The 26,176-nt window shown below is 32.8% G+C and overlaps 1 protein-coding gene across 5 annotated transcripts in view; it reads right to left on the reverse strand.

The window, feature by feature from the left end:
• Positions 1 to 26,176, reverse strand: part of LOC132696175 (voltage-dependent L-type calcium channel subunit beta-2) — a 77,608-nt gene that overhangs the window by 33,968 nt on the left and 17,464 nt on the right. For 4 of the 5 annotated variants that reach the window (XM_060660852.1, XM_060660854.1, XM_060660851.1 and 1 more), the window contains exon 3: positions 9,883 to 9,918. In XM_060660852.1, the coding sequence (XP_060516835.1) occupies positions 9,883 to 9,918 (36 nt within the window). Of the gene's footprint in view, positions 1 to 9,844; positions 9,919 to 26,176 lie in introns of all 5 variants that reach the window. The other variant, XM_060660858.1, reaches the window with a different exon arrangement.

Genomic DNA, 26,176 nt, shown 5'->3' on the forward strand with positions numbered 1-26,176 from the left:
TTGCAGCTTTATGTTTTGCCAAAGTTAAGTTAGATTAACATTAAATGACTTTTTCCCATGAACATCATATTGAACATTGGAAATTTTAAATAGACTCTTAATAATAATGAAATCTTAATAATGCTGTCTTTGTGTATTGCAAATAAGACGAAAGTCAAAAATGACCAGCACACAATATTTCCAAATATCGAATTTGCCCTCCATTTTGGATTAATTTTTTTAATTATCTACTTAGAAGTTTGTTTGGGAATTTTTTATGCGAAATCGTTTACACTTATTTTATTTATTAGTTATTAATCGTATAGAACCGACTTAAAAAACGCAAGTGTTCAAACACCTTACAAATATTGAAGGAAGAAAGAATAACAACTCCGGGCTTTCGTCGATCGTCAGATGATTGCAGTCAGGCAGCTGTAGGCACGTCAAATTTTGCTAAATGTCACGTCAATTTCCCCTCCATATTCTCTACAATATAACAAATCGGCAGAAGCTTAAATAAAAGTTTTAGTCTAAAATAACGTCCTTGACCTATGAAACGCATTCGCGGAATGTCAAAATCAAACTGTTAATAAGCCAAACTCAGTAGGCAGCAATTTACTGTAATTGCAAATAATAAGGATTCCTATGTTCATGGTACTCGGTCATAATTACGGGAAAAGAAATATGGGTAGCAAGAGAAAAGCCCTGTAAATTATTTTAAAAATTACATAACATTATAAAGGTAAATGAAGCACACAAATAAAAATATTTTAAATAATGAGCACATTGAAGAAAGAAGCAAAAAATATATTTTCATTTTCCATTTCAAATGACGTCTTTGTTGAATACAACCAAAACTTAAATGCTAATTTGCAGTAAAAGTTGCGGATCATCTCATTTTAAAATAGAAAATCTATTACGTTCAAAAAAATCATTTTGTTGCGGTTAACTAAATTTTATATGTATGGAAAGTTCAAATTGAAACAAAACATAAATCGGAAAACATTCTTAACTTAAACTTAAAGTTGCAAAACAACTCTTACAACACAGTTTTGATGAAATTATAATTTAGGATTTGGATGGATTTCAATTTTTTTCTCTGCTCTCACCTTTTTTTCATCACGTCTAACTATGCACTGATTAGGCATGTGCAAAGTGTTATTTCAAGATGACAGCTTCCTCAAACTGCGAATATTTCCGGTACTTTAGTCACCCCTCTCTCCGCTGCGCACTTTTCCTGACTCTTGACTAAAGTGGCATTTATCACACTCTTTAGTATTACTTATTAAAAAAAAACGTCATCGGCGAAAAACATTCCATAGACGCGTTAGCAGCCGGTATTAATATTCGAAAACGGTAAGAGACGATATCATAGCAAACCCGTTTCCACATGTAATTTACCGGGACAGAAACCTCCTATTAGAGAAAATAATTTCGTTTCTATCTTGATTAGAAACTAGTTCCTTACATTAAAATGCCTAAGTACCTACTAAAATACGGTTGATTTAAATATGTTTGAAAACATTTATATAAATCGTTTCAATCCCGACAGAAAGTTTTATTACCTATAAGGCCTTACGAAATGTTATATTCGAGATTGTGATAACTCTTTAAATAAATATTTCTGCTTTGGTATGTGCACGTTTTTTTTTTTTTGGTGTATGGTAGAATCCCAGTAATACAATAACAAGTAGAAACAAAACTCGTATAAATAGACACGCCTAATTAAAGTTCAATAACTGTAGGAAAGTAGTCGCCGTGCGTAAATTTAAACTATACTCAAAAATGTTTAATATATTTAGTTCTAATTTAAACTCTGTGAATGCGGAGACCCTACTATGCCATTAAAATTATTTTAAGCACTGCTGTGGGAATACAAGACATCTTCGATTAATAATAACTGCCTCGGGCGATCCGTGTTAATTGAAAAATCGTTTCGGCGTAAATAAATATTCAGAGACAAAACTGGATTTTCATTTAAAATCTACGAACTGTCCTAGTTTCAATACCGCTAGTACCAAAAAAATACATTTGATTTATACCGGCTTTCAACAAATTACAAAATAATTTGATCACGCTGGTCCGTATTTTTTAAACTCGCATTTAGAGTAGTTTAGGATACAAATAATGATCAACACTTAATACATATCACTTGATATTAAGTACACTTCTACCTAAAAGTTCTCTCTCAGCAATACTTTCCTATACCGTTCCAAGCACCCTGCATTATGAAAACAAAACGTACCTACTGAGTGCTGATTAATGGTGATGGTTATACCATCACCTAGATCGGTGCTGAGAAGTAGGTATTTTCAAAGTTATTCTACAACCTATTTTTAATGAAGATTAAATAAATGATACCAGATGAGGATGGTAGTACCAAAATTTTATTCTACGTTTTGTTTCAAAATTATCTTACGATGAAACTTAGAGTGGAAAGTATTCAACTAAAATTTAGATAACATCGCCATACCAGGACAGCAACAGGAAGAAATTCAACTGATTCGAATTTTTGAAATTATTTTAGGCAGAAATAATATCGTTCAGCCACAGCTCAAAAACGGATGAGTGGAAATATATACCAGTAAGGACGAAAATAAAAATTTCTATTCCAATAGACAAGCTAGTAATGGAGATTAGCGCATTAGAACACTGTATAAAAGACATAATAAAGAAAAGGATTCGTAATAAAATAATTGCGAAATAAATAAGAACTAAAAGTTCAGATTTCCACGAAATTATATATATTCACATGACAATTGTTTCGACAACACAGTGTCTTTATCAAATGTAATATTTACAATCTACCTTCTACTATATATACCGAAAAACGACAATAAAACCTTAATTAATGTTATTGTGCCAATTGCTCCAATAAATGTTATTTTCTGGTTTTTGTGGCTCTATGTAAAATATCAAAATTGTCGTCAAAATGTGTTTTTCTGTGTTTAACTGTGTAGCATAATTAGAATATAGACTATTGTTTTTAAACGCTTTTTAAGTTCGTTAATGCGTTTCTTGAAGGATCTACCTGTTTGTCCAATATAAATTTTAGGACAAGATCCGCATTTCAACCTGTAGACACCTGATATTTGGGATTTTGGACATTTCGTTTTATTGTTTTTTAAAAATTTTCCTATTATGTTGTTAGTTTTGAAAGCTATTTTTAAACCACCTCTTGACAAATGTTTTGAAACTTTTTTACTGGGTTCTCTTATGTATGTAATTGTTTTAAATTGTTCGCGTTCTGTGTTAGGTTTCGGATGAATAGAGTTTACTGTTGTCTGGATTTGTTTTTTATTTATAATTTTATCGATAATGGACGGATTGTAGCCGTTGTTCAGTGCAATTTGTTTAATGATTGTAGTAATTTTCTGTTGAGTGGCGTATTAAGAAGTCTGTGTATAAAAGAGTGAGATGCAGCCATTTTGTGTGTATAAGGGTGATTTGAGCTGGTTTAACCAAAATTTGCAATAAAAAATTCTTTTGAATTAATAAACAAAATTAAAGACATCAAAATCCCTTCTAACGCAACACTATTGTCTTTTGATGTACAAAACTTATTTCCCAGTATTCCACCTATGGACGTGATAGATTTAGTAGATTTCACCGTCACTCGGCAACAAGTTAACCCATTGGTGAAACAGGATTTATTACATTGCTTAATTGTATGTTTAGACCAAAATTATTTTGAATTTAATGGACAGATTTACATCTCTAAGGAGGGTTTGATTATGGGAAACCCACTTAATCCTTTGTTAGACGAGATTTTTATGGATAATTTGGAAAATATCATACTAGAACATCCTTTAAGTAAGAGTTTTCTATAGTGGTATAGATACGTGGATGACGTCTTTGCTTGCTTTGTTGGCACGGACAGACAATTGATTTCTTTTCTAAATTACATTAACTCATTACATAATCGTATAAAATTAACTATCGAGATTGACAGGACAACTCTATCAATTTTTTAGACTTTACTACTACGAAAACACAAAACAAATTAGATTTTTCCATTTACCATAAATCTTCACACACGGACACAGTCATACATCACCCTTATACTCACAAAATGGCTGGATTTCACTCTTTTATAAACAGACTTATTAATACGCCACTCTCAACAAAAAATTACAACAAATAACTTAATATAATTAAACAAATTGCACTGAACAACGGCTACAATCCGTCCATTATCAATAAAATCAACTTATTTATTTTGATTAGCTTTTTAGCTTTTAGTACAATTAAATTTGATTTCTTTTATGTGTCCGCGTTTTTGTAGCCAATAGCAAAATGTCATATAATTTTAAATATCGAAATGTGGTCATTTGTTAAACTAATTCACACAATGTTATTGTGGATATAACCTACAAACTAACCTCAATGTGGACATTGGTTAAGTTTTTTAGATAAATGCGAACCTGCGATACTTAATAAACGAAATACATTTTCAAAACAACAAAGTGAGTTTTTCTACGCCCTACACACAATTATGCAGCGATGAAGTGTGCGTAAAGTACTTTGGTAACATGCCAGTATCAGTAAAAATAGTACCCAAAGAATAAAGGTCATAGGAAAATTATACTTCTAAAATCGCGTTTATCCAACTTGTATAATATACTATTTTATCATCGATTTATGCTAAAATTTTCTTGAAAGAAAACTTGGAAATTTAGAAACAAAGAAACGGTTAATAAGTAACCAAAAATCAAACAGTTACTTTTTTTGGCTACGCTGTACTTGATTCAAATACCGCTCATTGTATACGCTTAGATAAATTATTTAATCCTTATCTGATATGTGTGGTATACCTAAGTGGGTACCGAGAACCGCATAGTCCGTTGACCAGTTAACCTTTTCCACGCGTTCTAAACTATGAGAACAAATAAACGATGTACGGTATAATTATATGTTACAATGGTAACCAGTCTAAATAGACCATTATTACCAATCTCCTAAAATATCGCTCGGTGAACGGACAGGATGTGGATATTCAGATTAGATTCGATACTTTTCGAGTAGTCTGTTCTGCTCTCTGGAAATATTTTTTTCATGCTTTTACCGCTTTAACAACCGAACAAACTATTTAGTTGTGTATTTTAAGAAACTTTACACGCGCCGTTTTGAAAATGTTTTTTTTACAAATAATCACGTTTTTTGAATAAAATTTGTAAACACACTGTATAATACCCAGAGTTAGTATAAGATGTAGTTACATGGACTTTATATGAAGGCATATCGCTCACCTGGGTGCAATAGTGCCACATCCACAAAATAATAGTTACCACAAAATTAGTGATTTAGGAAAATAAAAACTGAAATATTGAGATAACTCATATCAATTTTGCTACTTATTACAACATTTAAAGTCTTTATAATTATATACTGATTTGTATTATTCTCCATTTAAAACAAAAAATATTTTTTGAGGTTCTTTTTTGTACCGTTATTGATTTTTTGTTGTACACATCTATTTCACAAATAAAGTGCATATTTTGAAAAAACAATTCTCATCACTTTATTATAAAATTATAACACGGCAGGTGCATATGCGAGATAGGCACATAGTAATAGGTAATAGTAGAAAAACTCAAAATGGAAATTAATAACTAATTAAAAAATGTGCCTTTATAAGCTTTGGCACGTAAACAGTAACTACAAAAAACATCGAAAAGCCATAACTAAAAAACAACCGATATATGTCGAAGTAGGTATTGTTTCTAAAATACCTTTAGTTTTTGATAGACAGCTACTGTTCTTAAAATTAGAAAAAACAAGAATTATCATCATGACACGTAAACAAAGCTAAGCTATTCTACAGTAAACGACCAACTGAACTGGCTTTTGGAAAATAAACAAAAAGTACAATTTTCAAAGTAACTAAAAAACCGTGACATTTCAGGCTTTGGCACCTTTCAGGCTATTATAAAAGTGACTATAACATTTTTTAATAGCACTACATTTTAGCAAATCCATTAAGTCATTAAACTTTTTTTTTGGAATTGATATAACACCTCAATAACCACGGTCTAGATACATATTTCCAAAAGATGTGAAAGTCGCGCCTGCTCACATGTTTTTTTTGAGTAATGTTTATGCTTTTGTAGTAAGTTTCACTAAAAGATATTTTATAGAAAAATGTGTCAGAAGAATCTTTTGCTACTTTGAAAACACACACGTCATTTATTTTGATAATATTGCCTGAACCGTCCCAGTGAAGCCTAAAAGAAGTTTGAGTTACCAGTTTTTTAAAATCAAAAAAAAAACGTAACTTATCTCCACGACTTTACAAGGAGTTCTAGTCTTCTTGGCGGTTTTACTAATATTACGTACTCTGCGGTGATCACAGACACTGATTTGTGTCGGTTTTGCGCGGCAGATCGATAAAAAACGCGGGAAATTCAATAGTGGCATTAACTCTAGTGGAACTGAAGTAAGATTACTCTGTGCCGGTATTGTTCGTTGTTAAAATAGAAATGTGCGAGTTTTATGGTACAATTAACTAAAAATAGCTATTTTTTTATATGTGCCATTATTCCACCAAGTGAGCGATATTTTGTATGTGATATTCGATATTGGATCATGAAAAACTCACGATAGAAAATGCTAGACCACTGCAAAACTTACCGTTAGAAAAGAAGTTTCCAATAATATTTGATGCAAAAAAGCAACCGTAATGTTAACAAACCGACGGACGCAATATGGAGTCACTATAAGTAAATCTGATCTACTTCAAACTCAGGCACCTCTACCAAGATACCTATCATTCCTGTATTATTTGGCTATGATATGAAAATATCAGTATTGCTAAGAACACTTTAAGTAATATTTAACTATCAGGTATAAATTCATGAACCTAATATGATTATTTACTTCCATCCATGATTGAATATTATAATATGTTTCACTGCCATATGCAGTTTTCCATTTATAGATACGGATAATCTTATATACATTAGTATTCATTTTTTTCACTGTGATTAAATTAAAACGTATCAAAATCAGTGTATAGAACCGGAAACAGTTTTTCGAGAGAAAGTTTCGCGAAGTGTTTAATGAAGCGGATGTTTAAAGTGACACTTTGCAGACGTTAAGTTTTATAAACTGCAATTTAGTGTTTTTAATACACGAGTGACTAAAGTACCGGAAGTGGACAATATTAGAAAACTAATCAGAGTCAAGATGTCGGAGCGTCATAGCTGCAGCTTCGAATACCTCTGAGAAAAGAATGCATCCAGTGATGACGTTGCTTTCGGATCGAACTTCAATAATAAAATACATATTCGGCTTTTAGAGACTGGAAAGACGAGTAAAAGAGCGACGGCAGATACTTCCACCGGCTCGCCTAATTATTGTATAATTTCAAGGTGACCGTATATACCTTACATGTAGGATCCGATAGTCGTAAATACTACTATGTGTCTTCGGCCAGGTAAATTTTCGGTACCTGTTTTCTCTCTTCGCTCAATACAATTTTATTCCATGCATTGCGATGGGGTCTCGCTGTCCGTCTTCTATGGGATTCTAAATAAACTTTTTATATTTCGCGTTGTTTTGTTCGATCGGCCGAGGCGGCACCGTGGCAGTTGTTTGGGTTTTATCGTTTCTCTTCGCACGTTTCCAGACCAGCAATTTTTATAGCATGGCGTATCAGTTCTAACCTAAGGAGCAGCGTCTCTAAAGTTTGACATTGTTTTTTAAGGGCATCCGGATAAAATATTTGCATCAATCTTTCTTGTGTTTTATTTAACATTGAGCAGGACTTACATTTAAGATCAGTTTTAGAAATCAGTTTTAAGTTCCGCTAATTTCTAGGGTAAATGTGCAAGAAGTTGGAGGCTTTGATGTGGGCGTATCGTAGGATACTTAAGATACCCTGGACAGATAGAATTACAAATAAAGAAATAAACAAAGAAAGAGACGATTTAAACATCATTAAACGTCGAAAACTGGAGTATTTTGGTCACGTTTTGCGTAATAACAAATACACACTTATTACACGTCATTATCCAGAGAAAGAGAGAGCGTAAACGAAGGCCAGGACGTCGTAGAACATCGTGACTGAAAACCTACGCCAGTGGGAAGGACATATCACTATGTCTCTGTTCAGAAAGACCGCCAATAAAGTACAAGTTATGCTTTTCGTCGCCAACGCTCTAGGAGGGCAGAAGAGCACTTCACGAAGAAGAAACGTAACTGAAATGTCTCCTTTAGAAGATACGGAGCTTTAACAGAAGCCCAAAAAAATCTTTGCTGCTGACAGAACTTATGTTAAGTTAGTAATATTATTTGAATTTAAACAAAAGCACTTTCGTATAATTGAAAACATCTTTCTGCAAAAAAGAAATTTTCTCATAAAAAAAACATAGGGAGCAATTGAGTATCACTCTTCCCCTTTAATGACACTACTGTACAAAATATTTACTTTTATGACTCAATAAACGATATTTGTGGTTCAAATTTCAATTAGGTAACTTAAACAGTTTCTTAAATATTTTTTTAAAAAATATTTGTTTTTTTTTACATTTGAACAAAGTATTTTCGGACAAACAATATAAAAAACACTTGGTATATTGTCTGGAGAGCGTTTATAACGCTAACTTTGTGACTAATTAATTTCGTATATACAACATACAATTAAATTGCATCAAATCCTTAAAAAAGATAGAGAGGCCATTTTTTCGAACCCCCATTAAATTTGAAACATACCTAATAAGCCTTTTTCAGTTCCCATTTCTGCTGAATAAAAAAACAACGATTTCATAGAAGATTTAAACTCCTAAATTATTTTTTGAACAATTACATTCTCCAATTGTTATATAAATACGAAATATACATAATATAAAAATAAGAGTGATCAAATTTCCGCTTAAGTGCGCATTTTTTAACTATCCACCATATGTAATGAAAATTAAAATTTTCGTGTGACTGCTTTCGGGAACTCGTAAATGGATATACATAAATCGAATTGGTGCATTTCCGAAATAATAACATGTTTGCGTGTTTCTGAAAAACCATTAGGCAGTAGCACGTTTTTATTATTTGAAGTAGATTATTCTAGAGTCCGAGAAAGACAAAAATGCGGTTGACAACGAATTGAACATTTCTTATTTTAATATTTTAAACCGATATCCGTTTTTTAGACCTATAGTTTGCCAAATTCCGTTCAACTAAACCAGAGATGAGGGACTTTAATGAAAAAAAAAACTTTATTGTACTTCCACCAACACCAAGTATTAGTATTGGTATTGAAATATTGAAAGCATTGAAATTTTTTTTTAGAAAAATATTTATGTGGATCGATTTTCTATCAAACATGATAATCTGTACAGTTCATGAGATGTGAAACTTCGCCAGCACTAAAATTCAGTAGCGTCCATTTCAAAATAAAAATTTTTTTTGGAAATTTCATATATCTTGGGTTATGCATATTTTAATATATTGCTTGTTTTCTCATTTTTTACAAAAAATAAAGAAAACACTTTGTTAGTTTTGTAGTTCATTTATACTTAATATAAGTAATCTTAAATCACTATTCACATAAATCAAGAATGGTTGGTTGTGTAAAAATTCCCCACAAAGAACAGTAAAAATGAAACTGCGTGTTACAGTAAAAGAAATATCAAAACTTTTACTGTATAAAAATGATTCGTCATAGTTTCGCTAGACTCGAGGCAAACAAAATTACCATAAATTGCGGAAAAAAACAAACCCATAAAGCAAACTCATACACCAACCATGTCGCACGCATGCCACCATATTCTCAGCCACACGAATCGTCAGATTACTATTGGTAGGGAGAGCGAGAAGTACCGTCGCATGGAAGGAAGAGAAAAACGAATTATTCACACTATTCACACACCTTGATTGGACAGCGCTGTGGTTGCATAGCCTGCTTACCTTTGACGATATGAGCGTCAAAGTTGGCGAGGATTCCTGAAACAAAAATTAATGCTCAAGTCAGTTACAAACAATTAAATATTTAAAATATATATATAATTTAAATATTTAAAATCGCAATTAAAGACCGTTGATTCTGTCTTATACACCTTTCGGAGCTGTGAAATGTTTGATATATTATTGAATTCATTCCATTTTAGATATGCCTTACTCAATTCATATTATAAACGTATATGAGATTCCTAAAATCAGATTCATGTTATAAATTATATTTGCAAGCCCGCTGCAAGATTTTTAATTGAATCTGGCACGTTTATCAGTAAACTACACAAACTACACAAACGGTATCCCTGAATTAACATCAGAAAGAATAAATTGCTCGAAAACTAAAGAACAAAAACTGGGTATAAGGGTAAAGCATATAGTTGCTAGATATATGACCTTGCAATGTTGATAATTTTTGAAGCCAACAAAACCAACAAGTCTTGTAATTTCACATCTTGCTTTCAACCATATATCTTTTAAATAATATAGTGGCTCTCTTACGCTAAAAATTGATGCGTCACAGAAGGCATCGATATTTTCGTAGAGAAGATTTTCCGCGGATGCCTCTACATTTCTCCCACTAACCTTACTTTGCACAATTTTCATTCTAACAAGCCATTTTCACACTTAACTCATTTTCCAAGAACATTTCACGAGATCTAGGTATATTTTTCGAAAATACTACCCAAAACTTATTGACGATTTGTCAGCGGCCATGTTGGTGTTTTTCATAGTTGCTTCATAAGTTCCAATATAGCCTCTCATAGTTTGTCTACTCAAAAAAAAATTAATTTGGAAATGGCATTTTTTCGGTAGTATTTTATGAAAATATGGCCAGATTCCAGTAAATTTTCAGAGAAAAATCGAGTTAACTTTATGGATATCGCTGTTTGAAAAGAAAATAGCGCAAAGTACAGTACAATACAGTGCTTGAAATTTGAGCAAACTATATGAAAATGCCGTAGTATACAATTTTTATAGCCTGTAAAATATGTAACAGATATATTGGTGAATTTCATAACATGATAACTAAGTAAATAAGGATTCAAATATAAAGACAAGAACGACACAACAAGGAAGAACTTTAAGATATTTAAATGATGAACTATAGAACATAATATACAATTCGTTAATGAGAAAGATAGAAAAAACGAGATTTGAGACCGCCATGTAAGGATGGGAAAGTCGAGTTCGAACCGAAATCGGAATAAAGGACCACCAAATCATAGAAGGGACAATTACGAAAATATGAAAAAGAGAGTTCAATATGAATGTAGTTCGTAAAATCGTGTATTGGTACATATCTAGTTTGTAACAAGTTACAATTGTGTACTTTAATGTGTTTATAGAATTATAGACATAGTACTGGCAAAGCACATAACAAATTTTTTAAAATTCTTCGTAGGCAATAATACCTACGGCGGACAGCGAAACCTACGCCTTCTAAAACCATATGGTAATACTAGAAAATTGTTTAACTGCACGTTCGTAGTTTCCAGGAAACTTGATATCTGCCGGTAATTTCAATTCATCACGAAACATCGTGTTAAAATTGTTTTCGTCTGCCCGAATTTACCGTCTAGTTTGTTTTTTATTTTTTGGTCGAATCCACCTGCTACTTTGTATAAAATTTCAATTATATACGCCGGATTAATTACCCATGTTCGGGACGAACCGCATAATTGCAGAAATAAATAACATTTCAATGCGAAACACAGGGAGGGGTTTGTCGTCAGTTGACCGGTGCTTCAGCCCTATTTTGGAGTTTACGAATAATAATTATTTACACGATTTAATTCCTATTATAACGATGAGTTCTGGATTCAAGGCTCAACTTGTGCCTCGTAATAGAATTTAATGTCTATCTTTGTTCCAGGCCTTATTTCAGAATCAAGAATAGGGAGTAATTCGCCAAATTTTCTAGCTCGTGTTCTTTGAGGCAGATGTTGCCACTTCGCGCACAGCGCAGCGGGCAGGTGACTAGGCAGAAACAAAAGACCAAGCAACGTTGCCAGACCAATAGAGAACAAACACTGCCATTTTCTGTAAATTCTTCTAAAAATTAGAAGAGTTAATAAATGTCAGACGAACTAGTGAAAACTGATGAATAAATTATAAAAAATGGATAAAAAATTAGGAATAAATCTCTCATCAACTATTTGGCTAAATATTATATATCAACAGAGTCTGATGCCTTACGTATCCGGTTTATCAGACGAACAAAGATTGTAGAGATGGGAGAGATGAATTCTGCATATTACTTCTATACGCTATTGTTCTACAATGGCAAGGAGTTAATGAAAAAAAAAACAATGTAATCAAGTTCACACTTTTGCAGACTTATTTTAAGCACAACAAAATGAACCTAATTAGAATATATGAATGGATCATCAAGATTACATCCAAACTTACAGCAAGGCCCAGCACTCATTTCCTAGCTTTTATATAACGCAGTTTGCAGTTCCTTTTGAACCTCACTTTTTATAATATTCTATTTAGTGGCAGATACTGCTTTAGGCTCTAAGATACTTCCTTGTGGAGTTGCAGTCATTCAAACGGAAGTTAAAAATAAAAGATATTCTTTATTTTTGACAACAGTGGAATAACAGGTAGAGGTTAGTTTCTCACAACACTTTAAAATATTTTACATAAAGCTAATACTATTTTGTGTACGGAAGTGAGGAAGCCACATTTTGTGTCTAATTTTAGCAATGTCGGAGGAGAGTAAATATATGTTTGAAAATAAAGATTTATAAAAAGAAAGTAAAAAATATAGGTCTGTCGAAAATTCTCATATATCAAGTACGAAAAGTGATCTCAAGCCCACGCAAAAAACTCCTAGCTTTTAATATCATATTTTACTGTACTCACCAATACAAAAAAGGTTTAAGAGAAAATACCATGAACCCTTATCACCATTAACTTTGCCAACAAAATTAATAAAATAATAAATTTGGAAATGATTATAAATAGATTATTTTTATATATCGCTTAAAAAGGCCTTAGGAAATTTTGTTCAAGTACCTAGTTCACCCCTTTCAATCAAATGATCTATTAGATAAAGCAATAGATAGTACTTAGTGAATTCAAATAGCCGGTGTATTTTAAGGCTTTTACTGAGTAGTAAAAAACTTCTAATTCCTCATAAAAATGGCGGACATACGGCAACGGCGCTTAGAGTCGTATTTGTGCCAAACTGGCTTATATAATAACCCAACCTATATTTGGCCCAGACGTTCAGCAATGCCGTTTGGACTTTTTGTTGGGTCGTTTTTCGGACCCTGTGAATTTTATGCATCGAGCACCGTGCCCAAGGTCAGTACGGGAGTATCGAAACGAAATGGAGAGTTTTAAATTTCGGCTCTAACCGCCGACCGACAATGCAAAAGAGGTGTTGCTGCAGCGGCCGAATATATATCACTTTTTTGTGGGTTTTTTTTTATCGCAGTCATTTCAACGCAAACTAATTCCGATGTTGGAAAGCAAATGACAAAAGCGAAAAACAAGTAGAGTTTCTGTGAAGTTCATTTTTTTAATTTTAAATTGCCACCTGTGTACTTTTGAGTCCTTAGTCATTTGATTGAAAGAACAATGTTTCATTGAAGTATTTAAAATAAAATTTTCTAAACTATTCTTGAAAGACGTATTTAATTTTTTTCCAATTTCTTACAATTAAATCGTTTTCAAATAGCAACATTTTTTTCCATTTTCGTTACGTATTTTAATCAATTCAATTTCTTGTGGTTAAAATCATGCCATAAAATTAAATAATTTTTTGAAAATATGGTTTACATAGATATTCATTAATTTAATTTAAATTTCGAGTTTAATAATTATAACCGTCAATAATTGCGTTGTCACAACAAGATTGTTATTATGTCAATTAAAAAAATAATTTTAAGTTAAAAATGTTAAAAATCCAATAACATATATGTAATAGAGATTAGTAGTTATTCCACTGCAAAACGGCAAGTGAATTTTGTAAGAATTATCATATATTATTATTATTATTATATACTCCAACTAAGAAATAGAAAATTAAAGTAGTATGAAATTATTTCACATCAGTAATAATTGCGTAATCAATTTTTTCCAGGAACGAGTTTCCTGAGCATAGAAAAAAGCCCTGAAATTTGGTCGGCAGCCTTTTTGCGATTTAACCAAACAAAAATTATAAAACTCAGTAAAAATGTGCCATTTATGTCTCCACAGTAAAAGATTGGATCAATGTCATAATTTTCGTCATTTTTACCTGTACTATTATATTTATGGGGATATACCTGGATTTACGACGGTAAAAATTACAGCCATATTTTTTTTGCGCAACTGTGACCGCAGCCGGTATTGTCGGGGACCACCCGGTTGGTTTTATAGATAATTGGAAATTGCTGCCTTTTGGAGAGAGGAAATGGTAATTCATAATTTTAGAAAAAGATCAATTTTGAACAAAAAGCAAAAAAAATTGCGCACATGTAATGTAATATTTGTGTTGAATCAGGTTTAAGAAACCAATTATCAGTTTTAATAGAGAATTTAATTTTAATTATTTTCAAAGTGGGAGTTGAAACTAAATATTTTTCATTATTATGATACCCGACAAAAATAGCTTTCTCTTAATATTTGATTTCTTTGCTATTTGCTACAAATCGAATATTTATCTTCCGAAATATCATAGCTATGGTTGCAATTAATTAGCAAAATAAATAAGAACTAAAAGTTCAGATTTTCACGAAATTATATATTATGACATGACAATTGTTTCGACAACACCGTGTCTTTATCAGATGTCACACATGTCATGTCATAATATATAATTTCGTGAAAATCTGAACTTTTAGTTCTTATTTATTTTGATAAATGGATTTTCATCAAGTAAAAGCCACCTCAGTTCAAGCAATTAATTAGTTCTGTTTTTCAGAGATGACCGATTGCACCTAGTGCAATAACGGTGAAAAACATAAATCACGATGATGTTACTTATGGTGGGGAATTTTAGTGGAATTCTAAGGAATTTTAGAAAATTTTTGGAAGTTCCGCGAAATTTTTGGGTATTGGGGGGGAATTTCAAGGTAATTTCATGGGAATTTGGGCCTTAGATGTTTATAGGCAGTGTGATAAAAAAAATACAGGGCAAATTTAATGAATTATTTTTTAAAGGGAAAATGATACGTTTCTATGGTTTCTAGAATACAGTAAGCTGAAAATAATCTACAAAGCCATTCTGCTTGGGTATTTATGTTATCATAAACATATTATTTTGTGCCCGTTCCCAAAAATACTTATTTCACCGCAAATACTGGAAAAATTAAGCTAAGAACACATAATGTTTTTTTTCAGAAAGTTGTTTTTTTAATAACAAGATCCTAATATGGGTTTTTAGGTCTCTACTCAGTTATCCCAAATCATCTCAAAACAAAGAAGCAAGTTTACTACGTTTTTACTTTGAGAAGCACATACCAAACCATGTATTTATTCTTTTATTTTCTTTATATTCGTTTCATTTTTGAAAAACTGCGCGGAATTACAGGGACGTATTTCAAAAAAAATCTGGGCAATTTGGCGAAAATTTTTGTGTAACGTGTATTGATTTATTCCTCTGTTATAAGCTACCGACAGTCGTACTAATACTATCAAATGCATAACACATAAAAAGGCAAGCTTATTTCCAACAAATTTAAATTAAATTAAACCAACTTACCTAGTGGTATTTTTAGAAAAAGATCAATTTTGAACAAAGGACAAAAAAAGTTGCGCACATGCCGATTTTGAAGAGGCTCTGGAAAAGATCGAGATTGGATGGAAACTTTTTAGGTTTCTATCAGAAAATTTGGTCAACTATTTATTCAACAAGTGTGGCTACCAATATTTTAGGCTTTTCTATTATAAACGAAATTATCAGATCTTCTTGTCCGGCGATAACTTTTCTTGAGTTCATTTTATTAGAGTTGATAGTACATACTACTTGGGATCTAAGTATCTCTGTTATACTATTTAAAGGGTACGTTAAAACCAGACACGTTTTTTGGTCAGTTCACTATCAAAATAAATAATATATTATGTGAGGTGGGATTTCAATAGTACAGGATAGTGGTTTCCAAAGAATTTTTTTTAGGAATAGAAATCACAAAATCTCCGTATGGTAAATTTTTTTTTTTCAAGAATAGCTATACAGATAAACTGCGATCTGCATCATAAAAAAACACCTTGAAACCTATTCTTTCAAAACACGATATGCGGATAAAAAAAAATACGTTGCCCGTGTCGGGAAGAACGGCGAAACCGAGGGCAAACGCGCAATATCATCGAGCGCTTTCCGAATTCTGAGAAAGGCGCGCACTCAAATATCGCTAAATAAAAGACCAAATAATAAATTCCAAAGTGCATTTGGGTGAAGAAGAAAAGGGAACAAAAAAACATTACATTGCCGTTTAATGAACGTTAACTCCTACGGTTTTAGATGAGATCAGGTAGAAGGCGAGGGGTAAATTGCCACTGACACAACGAAATACGGCACAGAGACGTATCCAGTGCGAAACTGTGCCGCATCGGAAATTAGCCCAAGGTCGTTGAAATACTCTATTTGAAACTGTGAAAAATACTGATTCTTTAAATTTCCCGATAAATTATTGGTATTACAAGTGATGGGCGTCAACTTGACTACAAAATAATAAAACAACAACCTCGATAACGTCACATGCTAGTAAACAAGTATTTAGTTGGGTTTTGACATTTTTGAAACTATCCATCATTCATGAGAGAATATCGATTATTTGGCAAAACATTACAAGACAAGACTTTAACATGTACAACCACGTATATTGATGAAATAGGCTATTTATTAGCGTATCACGTGACGTTAAAATAAATAGCATGAATCTTAATCCGTCAATGGATTTTTCTACAAGTTGAAACCAATTTTTGTTTTTTTTTTTTTTAATTCCTATGTTCTGGATAATAAACTGAATACTTATAATTTGGTACATCTGAAATCAAATAAATTGCGATTTGAAGAAAATTTTTGGAAATATCAAAGTTTAAAATATATTGATCTAAAATTTAATTTTTATTATGTAGGTAATCGTGGGTGTCTGATCATTTATTTAATTTTCATAATAATTAAAAAAATACAATTTTTTGAAAACCATCGCTTTATTTTCTAGAACAGGGTATATTTTAATATCAGAGGCTTGAATATTATCAACTGCTTCGTCGTCCAGAATTGTAATTTTGGAAGCAAGGAGCGTACCAAAAAGACATGACATTACGTAAATTTTGCTTGACAAAACAATAAAAAAAAACTCCATTTGTGACACACTTCGGAAATACAACTGTATAAATAAAATTCAATATAAATTTCGTCAGTACAAAACTATCTTTTTTTCATTACAAAATTATCAGCTAACTTTTTGATTTTATAAAAATTTGATAGGTAGGTATTTACCGTATAATGTTCTGTTACCCTGTACATGTGCCAATAGTCATGATCAAAATAAATGAAAAACCGTTTCTGCAATTCTGGATAATAAGGCTCTTGAAACTTGTATATTTAAAAAACTACCTTAATTGTCTTGTTTTAAAAACAGAGCTGTTCGTTTTCAAAAAGTTTCAATTTCCATTACTGAATAATTGAAAGCACACAATTTTCGTTTTTGGGGAGGTTTTTAATAAACAACCTAAGAAAAAAATTGTATGGGTTAATGGATTGATTGTTTGCAGGTTTGAAGGCACGATTTTGCTGTTCCACCAAAATACTCCAAACATTCTAGAATAATTTAACCCTAATACAGCAACTTGAAAAGATCTTTGGGTAGTAATTACGCAGGAAGGTATCAAGAATTTTTTAGAAGCTCTATATTACTTGATTTTTTTTTTTGGGAATTGCTTGCCATACGGACGCCCTGTATGGCAAGCGTAGGGGAGTGGTGGGACTCCCTGGTGGGTTGTGCAATCCAGGCTTACCCACTAAATCAACCCCAATCTACTGCATCGGCTGCTAGGGCCCTTAGCTGTTAATCTCTATTGCACACTAATACTAATAATAGTATTTTCTATAAATTGTCAAACACGTTGATGTCTTTTAAACACGCCAATGTGTGTTTAATCTGTTTTCAAGTTGTCTTCAAAAATCGGTTTTATGTTAAGTTGGTGTCTTTGCAAACCCTACACTGGACATTCACTGATTATGTGAACCACGGTTAAATTTACCTCACACATATCACACTTAGAAGGACGTTGCCCGTTAAGGAGATGTTTACTGGTACGGGTTGTATGTCCTGTATCTGATTCTCTCTGTTTGCTGTCTGAGTAGATTTTTAACCAAGTGTCTGAATTGTTTTCTTCTTGGTAACAAGTTTCAATATTATATTTATGCTGCTGGTTTCCATAGAACAAGACAGGCCACAAATAGCACCTTGCGTAGCGCAAACGTAGCTGCAGTTGAATATCTCTGCTGCTCATTACGTTGCTAAAATTAATGAATGTTGCACGTGCTTGTTCTAATTTCCCTATGCATGCGGCCAACTGCTAAGATATTGATATTTTTTGTCCCCTTCTATGAGTTGGTTTTCTATGCTGAGTATTGCGTTAGCATATATTTTCGCTTCGTTTAATGCTCACGAATTTAGTTTTCTTGGAATTGATGTTTAGGCCATATCGCTTGCCGGTTTCATTCAGTCGAGCGCGCATGTGCTGTAACTCATTCATGTTATTTGCAAGTAATACGGAGTCATCCGCGTATCTCAGGTATTGGAATTCTATTATCCTTTATTCATTATTCGGAGTTCTCAAACGTTTCATTAAAAATCTATTCCGAGTACTTATTGAATAATAGTGGTGAGAGTACACATCCCTGTCTCCTCCTCTACGTACACGGACGTCTTCGGCTCTGATGATTTGTGTTTTTATATGTGCTCTTTGATTTATTAATTAATTAATAATTAATTGATAGTAAATGAAATCTTTATTTCAATTTCTTGGTGTAACTTGGCATATTGCTTAAACCTTTACTCTTTATGACCCTTTCCTACAATTAACAATTTTCACATAGAAATTTTGCATAGGGAAATGTCTATAATTTTTATCCTTCTTGGTTAAACAATACTGCCGTATTATAAAGAACAACTGTAACCGGAGAGTTTTGAGAAAAACGACCTCAAGTACTTATTGAGGCTGTTGCAAAATATAAGGTCATTAGCAGCTTACAAAACAAATTTTCGTGATACTTTGATATTCTGATAATATATTAGTGAAAACGCGTTATTTCTTAATTAAATTACTATAGCTACGACCCAGGACCAAGCAGATAAAATCGACAAATTTAAAATACTATCTATAAATAAAAGACCTAAACTTTTGCATAAAATAATCTTAAAACAAACATAACAAATCCGTGTTTAATAAAAAAGCATTTTTTGAATGAAGCATGAAGTTTTTTATTTTTATTATTATTTTCGACACATCATGTTTCTTACTTACAAAACAGAGCTTTCCTGAAATACTTTTTTATGATGTTAATAATGTTGGCCAAGAAATTTTTAGATTCATTTCCAATCTCAGAAACTAAAAATCGTAAAGGATCTGGTGGTGGGACCAATTGTGCACAGCATAATCGAGTAGATTCACCAGTGTTCATTTCCCCATTTGTTACCGATTTGTCTGCACAATAATTATAGTATAATGCAGCTGGTTCAAGAATCACAGGAGCACTGCGTCTGCGGATTCGTTCAATTTCATTATGTCGTTCTTGCTGTTGTTGTGTTTGATGTGCACGAACTCATTGCATTCTAAGCCTGTCGCTGTCTCTCACTAACTAACACAATTCTGACATAACAATACGACTATTTTCTTCATGTGTTTCGCTCTGGTCATCACTGCGGTTAGCACGTGACGTAGCTTTTCGCAAATTTGTTTGACTGCGACGACCTAAATCAGGTCGCCTGGTCTTCGGCATCGTAAATTGTAATTAATCATTAATCATCACTCACTCAGCAGTAAAGTATCACTATTACAAAATATATAAAAAAAGAGCACATTACCTGCAATGTCACCATCACACAGGATCGCCAAAGTAAAGAAAGTCCTCGCACACTCATAGATATCGTCACACAATATCGTAATGCTTTTTTACGTGTTCTGAAGTGCGACAGGATGGATTGCCATATTAGTTGGTTGTCAAATCTAACGTCAAATATTATGGTATAATCTGATAGATTAACAACTGAATTGAAAATCAGTACTACTAATGATCTGTTTCATTTTGTGACTATACAATTTTGTCGCATTCGCGATATTATCACTTTTGTTGAGTTTCTGAACGCTTTAGATCTTCGAATGAGCACGCAAAGACTTGTGCAGCGGTAATAAATTGAAAATTAACTCTGAAGTACAGCAATAAAGTTCAAATTCAATTCAAAGAAAAGGGCTGTTTTTAGGATTTTCCCAGCAATTGTTATTATCTTTTTCACTTTTGAAACCTTCCCTTGACCTCCACAAAGATTTCAAGACCAGGATAAGATAAATTCGTTCTGCCGTTCTCGAGTTTTAGCGAGACTAACGAACAGCAATTGATTTTTACATATATAGATAATATGTAATTTAAAAATTGCCCTAAAGTTTTTAAAATTCATTTATTCCATATTTTTTTCCGAATATCAAAATTACGGCGTTAATTATCAATCGTTTTATTAAATGTTGGTTCTATTCTTTTATAAAAACAACTATCCGTTCCGACTCTGTATTATTTAAGGTCTTTTTTACCCTCGCTTAACCAAAGCCGATTTAAAGCTCTCGTCGACAAAAGCCATTTCATGAGACCCATATCACAAAATATGCCACTTTAAAATTGCGTTACAAGTCATTCGGGTACGTAGCAGGTATCGAAATTCTGGTGTTTGGTTTACCCGGTCCTTAAAACGTGGCTGCTTGTTCGCAATTACTGCATAGACGTTGTTGTTAATTCTCAGAATTCGACATTTGGCTTCGGATTTTTACGGCGGCCACTAATAAGCCAGTTAATGAGCGACCATGCGACGAAATTGCTGCAGTTTCGTATTATTGAAAATGCTAAATCGATTTTGATCGTATATTATTTCATCGAAGTTCGATTTGAGCATTTTGTTATCGCTCTATTTTCAATCGCACGTTTTCTACTGATTGTCGCATTTTTATTTGCCACGCTATCACAATAGTATATTATTCCGCAAGTTTGATAAATGCCACTTTTGTCACTGGTTTGATTTGGCGCAGCGCAAAGTACAGCGAATTTTGGAAAAAGTTTATAGACATTTTGCACACTATACTTTTTTTAAGGCCAGCTTTTCGGTAAATACATTCGCTGAAAGACGTGTGACGACTGTCACAATTGGAAAGCGTTAAAATCGGGTGAAAACATCCGAACGGATGTTTTCGATAGCTCCTAAATCGATAACTAAAGTAGCGAAGCAATATCTTAGAGTGACACGTTCCGCAAGCTAAAGCATAATAACCGTGCATAATTAGAGTAGAGAGTCGTCATAATAGAATAGAATAGAATAGAATAGAACTTTATGCCGCGATTAGGTCAGAAAACGCCACTTGGTGGTAAGATAAGCAATAGCGAACGCGTCACTTATAGCACGATTGATAACCTAGGAAAAGCTTTTTTGAACGACTCTATGTTTTAAGTGCATTAAACCTTTTTGGAATTATGGACATTTATTTCTGAAAATGTTCAGCACTCACCAATTTATTTTTCCTGCAGCAATACACCAAAAAAGGCATTAAACAAAAAAGATTCCAATTTGTTTTAGCCTGAAAACCTGTACTCACAGCAATATTTTGTAAAAAGCGGATTTTAAAAACCAATTACGACCCCTGGTGGACGATTTACTTAATATTTTTTTCGAATTTCAAAGATCGTCTGTTTCCCTAATTCAGTAATTCATTGCCATAGACATTCGGTATAACCCATAAGTTGTAAAGGAAATAGTATTAAAAGAAATTACTTTGGCAATTTTAATTTATTATTTAAGTGACCTAGTTCAATATAAAATATTAACAATCTAACACAAACGAATCGAGTTATCGTAAAATCACTATAATTAAAAGTTAAACCTAAATCTAAAACCCAACCCGACCTATAGAAATACTTAATACAATAATAATAATTAGCATTATTAACTCACAACCATAACTTGAATAATTGCAAAGTTTAGGTCACAATATTTATATTTGAAGAAATGATATTTGCATTTAAGTACATTGCGAGTATCGTGAACATTAACTGTCTTATTCAAAGCCAACCTCTAAATTTACTGCACATTATTTTTTAAAGTTCTCAACAAAAGGTTTCTGTTCATAAAGCAATTTCACTGATCTGAAGGTTGGTTGGTTGGTTAGTCGACTTACTCTGGAGATAGTATATTAGGCAACAAGTGCGGTAAACGGCATTTGACTCACGAGTTTATTTGACACGAGCGGAGCGAGTGTTTGATAAACGATTTTCGCAAAACACGAATACATTCACTGACATGACTGTCAGAATTGACAAACGTCACAATTCAAGAGGTGGGAAATATCTCCGAAAACATCCGATTTCTCCCAAACCTGTGCGGTAAAATCCCGGAAATGTCCGAATCGGCTCGGATTCGTGGGAAACGAAACTGACGTGGTAAAGTGACGCTTCCTGCACGCTAGATCGGTGCGTAATTAGGTATTTTACAGACGGGAGTAGAAAAAAGGAATTACTCCCATAGTTCGTCCTTTACGGTTCTATTCCTTGCTAATGCCAATTTGTTGAATGCATTAATGTGTTTTTCTAGCAAGTATTCATCAATGTGACCTTCATGACGATACTCCAGGAAGCTCATCTCTCCAAAACGTAAAATGATCATCTTCAAATGACTGAACATTTCTGAGTATATGAAAGAGAAGATAATCAACAAGAGAAACAACATTAAGGTTGTCTATTCTCAAGTCTCTTATTGTAATTTTTATTACACACACTACTTTAACTGATTTTTACATCACGTAATGTCCAATTCTTTTCTTACAGTTTTCAAAACTGCTGGTTTGTCCTGGTATTGATTTTCCGTACCTGTACGTATATAGCGTACACTCAAGCATGGGTTCGCGTTTCCGGTTTACGGAATTTCGCGCCAGAATAAACACGTCGCAGCGCGCAAAGTACTTCTAATGTTCAAAAAGATGCACATCGCTCAAAGCTTCAGAAACGGGACAAGCAGTAAGCGCGAGCCCATCATCTTTCTTTGTAAATCACTACCGCCGATGGTTACTTACTTGCCTGCACTTGAATGTGCCGGTTATTTCCATATCGTAATCTGCTTTGAACTACCCACACACGAAGCGGTTACGTCAGAGGGGGAGTTGCTAGATACTTGCTCCTAACTTCTATGAGATATTTGGTTGGACAAGTACACTTATTTCGGCGTTTATCGGGAAAGACCGACAATAATAAATTGTGCAACAAGTTTGAGAAATGCCACTTTGGTCAGAAATCTGGCTTGGTTAGTTTTACTTGGTTTGTTAAACGAGTGATTGGAGAAGTTAATCAACATATTGCATACTATACTTTATACAGCCCCAATACATTCACTGAGAGATGTGTAACGTGACCATCAGCTTAGTTCTGTACTTTCGTTTCAAATTTTCAAATTTAAATTTATATATTTGATAGGTACCTATTTTGAAGATGTGTTGTGTTTAGTAAGTCACTCAAAGTTGCAATATTCAAATCTTGCGTTGCTCAATAATATTCCATAGCACTAAAGAAACTACACTGGGGGCATCGAAGAAATCTATGCACAAAAACTGCGAAGTATCAATCTCTGGAGGATTATCGTAAATATTATACGAAGACTTGGAGACGCCAATTTTTACTAGAGATCGACTTGCAACAGCTTCCTAGAGGCAATCGGGTTACACCTTCAGTTTGCCGAGAGTCATGAACACTGGAATGAAAATGAATGTGGGTGTATTTTATTTACCACCATCTGTAGTCTGTAGATAGAGACAAAGAAGTAAGACGAAGACAATAGGAGAATTTTGCAAGATATACATTCGGTCCTGAAGTAAGCTAAGTTATAGTGTGAGGCAGAATTTCTCTGCCGGCATGTAGTACCACGGTTAAAAAGACTTCAGCTGCAGATATAATCACGAAAATCTTCATGATATGGTTGGCTCTTATGCCAATTTTATTGGGGATAATTTTACTTTGATACAAAACAATACCAGTTTGGGCGAAGAACACGAAGCCCTGATCCGGCCCGATCAAGCTTAAATTAATTCTAAGATGTTTAAGATAAAGAAAACATTCGCGACTAGCCAAGAAGAATGCAAGCAACAATTTCACCAGGCAGGGTCAACCTTCAGTTTTTTCTAGCAATTTAAATTCAGATTTCAGTAATTACATTGAATCTCCTTTTTATACATTATCATTTTGCCAACAAAATTCCAACTATTTGTACATTTTAGGGACTGTGCGTGAAACACTTAAACTAAAGTAAAACTGAAAATTTTTCAACCAGAAACCTCCAAAAATATGATATTTGATTGGGTCGGTTTTTTAGTGTTGTTGTATTCATATTCTTTGTTTGTGTTAAATATTTATATCCCAGCATTATAGTGTATTGCATACTTTATATCAGTTCAACGTCAGTTTAATACCAATTTGTTTTTGTAGCGACTGTTACAGAGAAATGAGGTTCCCACTTAGATACGCAAACAAAAAATTACAATGAATCTCCTTTTTATAGATTATCAATTTGCCAACAAAATCCCGACTATATGTGCATCAAATAAACTAATTGAGCCCAATTTTAGAAACTCTGCGGAACATCCAAAAATGTGATATTTGACTAAGTATTTGTGTCTAAGCATAATTGTCTATTGCATACTTGTAATATCTATATATGTCTATGTCTATGTATACATCGAGAGGAGTTAATAAATATCTATCTATCTTTCTATCTATCTATTTATATATCTAGCTAATACCTAATTACAATAGAACTAGGTGTATTGACGACTGTATTGGAAATCGGATGCTATCAATAGAAAATATATTTTGCAATTCGACTTCTTATTTGAAGCAAAAGTTGTGTGATAAGATTATACAGTCCCAATTGATTACACATTTGTCTAAGTTAGCCAACCAACCAACCAAAAGTATCACACTTACTGAGAAAATGTGCTCCAACCTTTCATTTAACGAATAAGCAGGGTTCGAAGCATTTGCAAGTTGAAGGTCAAATTGGTTCTGTTTTTAAGTCTGATTTCACGTTTTCTCGCCATTTACAAATCTAATTCGCTCAAAACTTAATAAACAAGCTCATTAAAATTGTCCATTATAAACAAAATTTAAATCTAAGATGTGCGTTGAGTATCTACCGTTCAATTAATTATAATTAAATAATGGCGACGGCACATAAAAACTACGCGTATTCCTATAACATTTGGTGCTTATTTATGGGACGAGAATGTTTTCGAAATTCAATAAAACTTAATATACATAAAATTGTAGTTGACCTCTTACGAATTCTAGTTATTTACCGATCATGTAGCGTCGAAAAGTATTATTGCTTTGCCGTTGCCGATTTTATTTTGATTTATGGTTTGGATAACATCAATTCCTACAACATGAAGATGGCCGCTTAGACAGAATAATTAATTTGATAAAATGTTAATATGTATCCCACACAGTCTTCATTTGGTTTGTAACTGAATGACTGAAATGTAAGACTGCATCAAGTTTGCATCCTTGAACTGTTTTACCGTTCAAGATTATTGGTATATCAAGTTATAGTCCCTTCAAACTTCATGAAATATTTAATTGCGACATATATGCAAAATGATATTTCCTTTTTATAACTGAAATGAGTGCTGGCATGATATAAATATATCAAATATTCATTAGAGTCAATATATTTTTCAAATAAATAGGCTCAGTCTTCTTTAATTTGTTATAATATTAAAAGAATGTAGTGCGTTATTTGGGATAATCATATAGTTGGTATACTACTGGTACTAGCAAATTTTCGGTAACAAATTAGACACCATAGCGTAGATTATTAAACAAGAAGAATATATTCGATACAAAATTGATATGATAATCCACAAAACACTTCCTTCCGTATTTCGACTACCAGCACTGTGTTAAGTTACTTTCGAATAAAATTTTTCGGACCCAGAGATGGGCAGTTTCATTTCATATTTTTTGTTTAAAATAGTTTGAGGTGACTGTGAAGAACTTCTA

The sequence above is a fragment of the Cylas formicarius genome, unplaced genomic scaffold (genome assembly GCF_029955315.1).
Source record: "Cylas formicarius isolate icCylForm1 unplaced genomic scaffold, icCylForm1.1 PGA_scaffold_1__22_contigs__length_36826433, whole genome shotgun sequence".
Classification (NCBI taxonomy): domain Eukaryota; kingdom Metazoa; phylum Arthropoda; class Insecta; order Coleoptera; family Brentidae; genus Cylas; species Cylas formicarius.